General features: G+C 45.8%; 1 protein-coding gene across 1 annotated transcript in view; it reads left to right on the top strand.

Moving 5' to 3' along the window:
* Positions 1-5457, top strand: part of smu1b (SMU1 DNA replication regulator and spliceosomal factor b) — a 13340-nt gene extending 7883 nt beyond the window's left edge. The window contains exons 7-12 of the mRNA XM_030788183.1: positions 429-545; positions 1353-1480; positions 3298-3424; positions 3521-3685; positions 4405-4557; positions 5359-5457. Coding sequence (XP_030644043.1) covers positions 429-545; positions 1353-1480; positions 3298-3424; positions 3521-3685; positions 4405-4557; positions 5359-5457 — 789 coding nt within the window. The remainder of the gene's footprint in view (positions 1-428; positions 546-1352; positions 1481-3297; positions 3425-3520; positions 3686-4404; positions 4558-5358) is intronic.
* The last annotated feature ends 2043 nt before the right edge of the window (positions 5458-7500 follow it).

A 7500-nucleotide genomic window follows, 5' to 3' on the forward strand; every position in this document is an offset into this window, starting at 1 on the left:
TAATAAACAAATAGATGTTGCTTTTGCGTGTGCATTGAGATGTGTTGTGCTTGTATCGTGAGACGTGGTGATGTAGGACTGCTTGCTCTTTGTAAGACGTTGGTAAAAAGACGGACTGTAAATGCAACATGTAAAACCGGTGGAGCTTAGAGCCTGTGAGGGTCCAAAGTGACAGTAACTTATGCTTTTAGACTTAAACTCACTCATTCATCTCTTCCACTAGTCCTTTACACTGATACAAAAGCTGTTCAGGTCAGACTTGCTGTTTGTTCCTGAAGAGATGGTTACTGTATGAAGGTTCAGTGTTTCTAACTTAATTTTCTCGATATGACTTCTGCAGCGTAATCCTGTCTTATCTGGGTTCATAGTGAGGTTCTGTAGAAGGGTTCTGTGGTAAAGTTCTGTGTGTGACTGTGACCCGGGTCCAGGATCTGAAGTACCAGGCGGACGATCACTTTATGATGATGGATGAGGCTGTTCTGTGTTTGGGCCTGAGTCATGACTCTGACCTGCTGGCGTCTGGAGCTCAGGACGGGAAAATACAGGTACAGCCCACGCCTCACATCAGCGCACTGCACAAACACTACACAAACACTACACAAACACTACACAAACACTACACGCACATACTACACACACTCTACACATACATACTACACACTACACAAACACTATATACACTCTACACACACATACTACACACTACACACACTACACACTACACACACTACACACATACCACACACATACTACACACACATACCACACACATAGTACACACATACCACACACACTCTACACACACATACTACACACTACACACACATACTACACACTACACAAACACTACACGCACATACTACACACACACCACACACACATACTACACTCTGCACATACATACTACACACACACACACACACTCTACACACACCACACACACTACACACACATACTACACTCTACACACACCACACACACTACACACACATACTACACTCTACACACACCACACACACTACACACACATACTACATTCTGCACACACTACACATACATACTACACACACAAACACACTCTACACACACCACACACACTACACACACATACTACACTCTGCACACACTATACATACATACTACGCACACACACACACATACTACACACACACTCATACACAGTGTGAGAGACCTGTATTTAACCTCCATATTTAGAAATACTGTTGCTGATGTTGTTTTTAGCATGTTTTATTTGATCATGTGATATGTTGTTATTATGGTCTGTGTGTTGTATCTGTGAGTTTTAAGCGTGTTGAGTGATGAGCCGTGATGTGATATGTGTTTTCCTGCAGGTGTGGAGAATGAGGAGCGGACAGTGTTTGAGGAGGTTTGACCGTGCTCACAGTAAAGGCGTCACGTGTCTGTGCTTCTGTAAGGACAACAGTCAGATCCTCAGTGCCTCCTTCGACCACATCATCAGGTTTCAACTCTTCTCCTCTCTTCTCTTCTCTCCTCTCCTCTCCTCTCCTCTCCTCTCTCCTCTTCTCTCCTCTTCTCCTCTCCTCTCCTCTCCTCTCTCCTCTTCTCTCCTCTTCTCCTCTCCTCTCCCCTCCTCTCCTCTCCTCTCCCCTCCCCTCCCCTCCCCTCCCCCCTCCCCTCTCCTCTTCTCTTCTCTCCTCTCCCCTCCCCTCCTCCCCTCCCCTCCCCTCTCCTCTCCTCTCCTCTCCTCTCCTCTCCCCTCCCCTCTCCTCTTCCCTCTCCTCTCCCCTCTCCTCTCCCCTCTCCCCTCCCCTCCCCTCCCCTCCCCTCCCCTCCTCTCCTCTCCTCTCCCCTCCCCTCCCCTCCTCTCTTCTCTTCTCTTCTCTTCTCTTCTCTCCTCTCCCCTCCCCTCCTCTCCTCTCCTCTCCTCTCCTCTCCTCTCCCCTCCCCTCCTCTCCTCTCCCCTCCCCTCCCCTCCTCTCCTCTCCTCTCCTCTCCTCTCCCCTCCCCTCCTCTCCTCTCCTCTCCCCTCCTCTCCCCTCCCCTCCCCTCTTCTCTTCTCTTCTCTCCTCTCCTCTCCTCTCCCCTCCCCTCCCCTCCCCTCCTCTCCTCTCCTCTCCTCTCCTCTCCTCTCCTCTCCCCTCCCCTCCCCTCCCCTCTCCTCTCCTCTCCTCTCCAGGCTCTTGCTAACAGATAATTTCATTTATCTGAAAAGTGTCCAGCCTTATAAATTCACTTTCTCCATGGGCTGTGTATGAGTGTGGCTGTGTGTGTATGCCTGTGTGTCTGTGCATGTGTGTATGTGTGCTGTTTGAAATTTTATTCTGTGTGTGTGAATGTGTGTGTGTGTGTCTTTCTATCTATCTATCTATCTATCTATCTGTCTATCTATAATATTACTAGATAAACTGTATTAGCTATATTATTATCTAATTATCATACTAATTGTTATTATTATCTAATATTATTTGATAAACTGTATTACTCTCTATATTTCAATCAGAAGAAGTGATTAATGACATTCTTAGTTATGAGTGGTTGTTTAAGCTGCCTGTTAAAAGGGTTTTCATCATGTAAATGATTTAAATGACTCCACACACACTCTCACAAACACACACACACACACACTCACACACACACATGCACGCACAGGGAGTGAGAACTGACTGAAACACAGCACTGCCTGTTTATCATAAAGCTTCCATTGCGCACTGACACACACACACTCTCCCATCATTCACTCCCCTCACTGCGGCGCCTCTGTAACTGTGTGTGTGTCTCTGTGTGTGTGTGTGTGAGTGAGTGTGTCTGTGTGTGTGTGTGTGTGTGTGTGGGTGGCATCGTGATGGGCCTCGTGCGTGTGGGTAATGCCGTTATTTTGGTCTCTGTGTGTGTGTGTGTGTCTCTGTGCGCCTGCCTGGCGGAGGCAGATGTTTTCCTTCATCAGCTCCGTTTAAAAAAAAAAAAAAAAGAAAGCCATCCTAACGACGCATAAAACTCCTCCGCATCGCTCCTCTCCGCGTGCGCCCGCACGTGAGCCTGTCTCTCCCACAGTCGAAGAATAATCTCTCAGTTTGCTAATCTCAGCCTCCTGCAGTCTGAGGCTCTGACAGTCTCTCCACATAATGTAACTGGGGGTTTGTAGCCAAAAGGCATCAGAGCCTGGAAAACTCATTTATACCCAGGGTATTCCATGCCTCTCCTACCACATTCCTAGGAAACGTGTGCGTGTGTGTGTGTGAGTGCATGTGTGTGTGTGAGAGAGTCTGGCTTACTCACTCATTTTACCTATGGGGTTTTTGTGTGTGTGTGTCTCAGAGTACATGATCTGAAATCAGGAAAGGTACTTAAAGAGTTCAGAGGTCACACGTCCCATGTGAACGACGCCATCTTCATGCATAATGACGATTACATCATCAGCGGCTCTGCAGACGGCACCGTCAAGGTCGTTATCTCTCGCCCTCTGTTTTTGGGGTGTCATTATTTTTAACCCTTTGGATTATAATCTTGGATTATAGTTTGACTGTTCCTTCTCTGTCAGATTTGGGATGTGAGGAACACAGAATGCATGAGAACGGTCAAACCACCAGGAGGCGCAAATGCAACCATTACCGTCAACAACCTTGTCCCTCATCCCAAAAACCCTGAGCACTTTGTGGTGTGTAACCGATCGAACACTGTCGTCATCATGAACACACACGGTCATGTAAGTAAACCTCAACCCCGGCACCCAGCTTCTCCACCGCTGTCTCCACCATCTCCCCGTCCATGAACCCTGAACACAAACCCCAACCCTGGTTCTGATGGACAGAACCTCCTCTTTCTTCTGTGTTCTTTAGCTTCTAATGCAGAAGTGAAAAGATGGTTTTGTCAGGTCTGAAGTCAGATAGGAAAGACAAACACACACAGAAATAGAGCAGCTGGAGAATGAACCGAGTGATGATCAATCCCACTCAATCTTTTTTTTTTTTCCCTCTTTCTTTCTTTTCTTTTTTTCTCGCATGCTATTTTCATCAGGCCCACGTCTCAGAGCAAGGCCACGAGAACCCTCCCATCTCCCCATCTCTTCTTTTTCTGCTTCGCTGCCCTTCATCCCACTCTGACAAATGCCCTTTTCTCTCTCTCTGTCTCTCTCTCTCACTCTCATCCCCACTCTCTCTCTCTCTCTCACTCTCACCCCCACTCTCTCGCTCTCTCTCACTCTCACCCCCACTCTCTCTCTCTCTCTGTCTCTCGCTCTCACTCTCTCTCTCACTCATTCACTCTCTCTTTCTCTCTCTCTGTCTCTCGCTCTCACTCCCACTCTCTCTCTCCCTCTCTGTCTCTCACTCTCACCTCCACTCTCTCTCTCTCTCTCTCTCACTCATTCACTCTCTCTCTCTCTCACTCATTCACTCTCTCTCTCTCTCTCTCTGTCTCTGTAAGGTGCTGAGGAGTTTTTGCTCAGGGAAGAGAGAGAGGGGGGACTTTGTGTGCTGTACACTGTCTCCTCGTGGTGAGTGGGTCTACTGTGTGGGAGAGGACTATGTTCTGTACTGCTTCAGCACCATCACCGGCAAACTGGAGAGGAACCTCTCGGTACATACACACACCCCCAAACACAAAAATACACACACACACACACACACACACACTCAATCTCACACACACCCAAACACAAAAATACACAAACACACACACACACACACCCAAACACAAAAATACACACACACACACACACTCAATCTCACACACACCCAAACACAAAAATACACACACACACACACATCACATACACACACACACACTCAATCTCACACACACCCAAACACAAAAATACACACACACACACAAAATCTCACGATCACACACACCCAAACACAAAAATACACACACATACACACACACACACTCAATCTCACACACACCCAAACACAAAAATACATACACACACATCACATACACACACTCAATCTCACACACACCCAAACACAAAAATACACACACACACACAAAATCTCACGATCACACACACCCAAACACAAAAATACACACACATACACACACACACACTCAATCTCACGCACACCCAAACACAAAAATACACACACACACACACACACAATATCACATATATACAAACACACACACACAAATACAAAATCAAACGCACACACACAAAATCTCACAATCACACACACACATTCACACCAAACGAAACTGAAGGAATGGCTTATATGATGGATTTTAAAAAATAAATGGGAAAATAAGCAGTGAAGTGACAGGGGGAGGGGAACTGGTTTGACTTCTAATTCACTCATGTCACATAACTGCTCTCAAAATGCCCGCAAAGTTGAGTGGTTAACTCATTTTTGGGGTGTGTGTGTGTATATCTCACAGGTCCATGAGAAGGATGTGATTGGCATCTGTCATCACCCTCATCAGAACCTCATCGCCACCTACAGTGAGGATGGTCTGCTCAAACTCTGGACGCCGTGACTGACCCCCCACCCGCTGGGACGGCTGATCCCAGACCTGCTCAAGAGAAAGCCCTGTTCATGCTGGTCTCACTGTTTCCACAGTCAGACGGCTTTTCCCCGGTCATGAACTCACTGTTATGATTGTGATGATTATGGTCATGTTTCTGGTCTCGTTCTATTCTCATTCTCTCTCTCTCTCAGAGGGTTTAAAAATGGTTTGGGTTTTTTATACACTGAAATCATGAGCCGGACCGAACCCTCTTAAACAGGATCAGACGGCGGCCCTCGGGCACCAGGACCACAGACACGTCACCTGACTCGACCTGCCTTTATTACGGCCTCCCTGTGACGCGTCACGGGACGGAGGCTCTGTGCATGTCTTCTGTGACTTCCTACAAAACCCAGTGTGGTGTCAGGACTACGCATGCAGATCTTAACATGTATCACAGTGATTATGGGAAAGCGAACAGTTAGTGTGTTACTGTAGTGAGGGCATCCGCTCTGTCTGTCATAATGTCACTCTGATGTGCAGTGTTTGTCTTAATCAGGTACGTCTGGGTGGAGACATGTGACCATATACAGCACATAGGCATTTATATAAGTCTATATATATATATATATATATATATATATATATACTGTAAAAATATACAGTGTGTGGATTAGCAATGCAAACCCATAACATGAACACAGGGAGAAATTTTGGCTGTTTAAAATTCTGGAAATTCTTATGAGTTTAAAATATAACTCAAGTAAATCTTGAGAATCGTTGTGCAAATAGCACTGCACTCCCTAAAAAAAAAAAAAAAAAAAAAAAAAAAGTCTTTTTTTATAAAAACATTCATAAGTTTGGTCAGAGAAGCGTGACGTGAGGCTGTGGTGTGTTTTAACACCAGTACTGTGCGCATGTAGTCTGTTGACTGTGTGTGTTTATCGCCGGTAAATCTCTCAAGCTGGTTTCTCAGACCACATTTAAAACTGATTCGGATTCAGCCCAGGGCTCAGATTGTCAGCTGGTCCAGGCTCAGTTTTCCTGGTCGTCGGGGGAAACGGCTCAGCGGCTCATGGTCAGTGCTAATAGAGTGCACATGCTCTTAGTGAATGTGATGTATTTTCCCTCTGATGTGGATATTTGGTGTCTTTGTCCTGCTCTGATGTATCTAATCCGTATCTCAGTATAAACTGCTGTAAAACCACTTTCTCTCCTTCAGTATTGAGTGAAACTGTCTGTTGTACTGTGTGAGAGAAGGTTCTATGCATTTTACACTCTATTAAACACAGACATCGTAATGTGACCCCTCTTCTCTGATGGGTAAAAGCGTGATAGTGTTTTTTGCCGAGAGCAGAAATACACTGTACATGACTGACTGTGAGGGCGCTGGTTTCTCTTTTTGGACTGGTACCCAGGGACTGCAGACTCTAAGCGGGTTTAAATGGGCCACGCTGATGGCAGCGGATCATGATAAATCAGACTGGGATGTGTCTGTGTGATATGAACACGGAGCAGAACCAGTCAGAACGTTTTAACTGTGTCAGCTCTCAACACAGTACAGACACTGCAGCCTCCACCACCTACACACACCAGCGCTCTGTGTGTGTGTGTGTGTGTGTGTGTGTGTGTTCTCTTTCTTCACCTGCAAATATCTTCCCTCCCAACTCAGACCCAGAGATGAGAAAGACAGAGAAACGTTAAGCATCGTAGAGTTTCATTATAAATAGAAGGCAGTACAAACATTACTGTTATTGGTCCAATTACAAATGACCACTGTAAATTATTTCAAAGCAAAAACAATTTTTCTGATGTTTAAAAAAAACAGTTATTCCAGTCAGTCTGGACCGTTTCCGTGGCCATTCAGATGAAAGATGTTAATGAAATGTATTTTTGTGCGTTTACAGGAGTATGGGTTTAAAAGGCTTAGTTCTCTTAACGCTGACATGGTTTGACCAAAAACAGCAGAACAGAACTGAATGCTAATATGAGGGATTTGGTTTTTTCCTCTGTTTGGCAAACACAATGTGAACAGGACTCCAAACCAAGGCCAAGACCAGTTTCCAGACTCAC

Source organism: Chanos chanos, chromosome 11, assembly GCF_902362185.1.
Source record: "Chanos chanos chromosome 11, fChaCha1.1, whole genome shotgun sequence".
Taxonomy (NCBI): domain Eukaryota; kingdom Metazoa; phylum Chordata; class Actinopteri; order Gonorynchiformes; family Chanidae; genus Chanos; species Chanos chanos.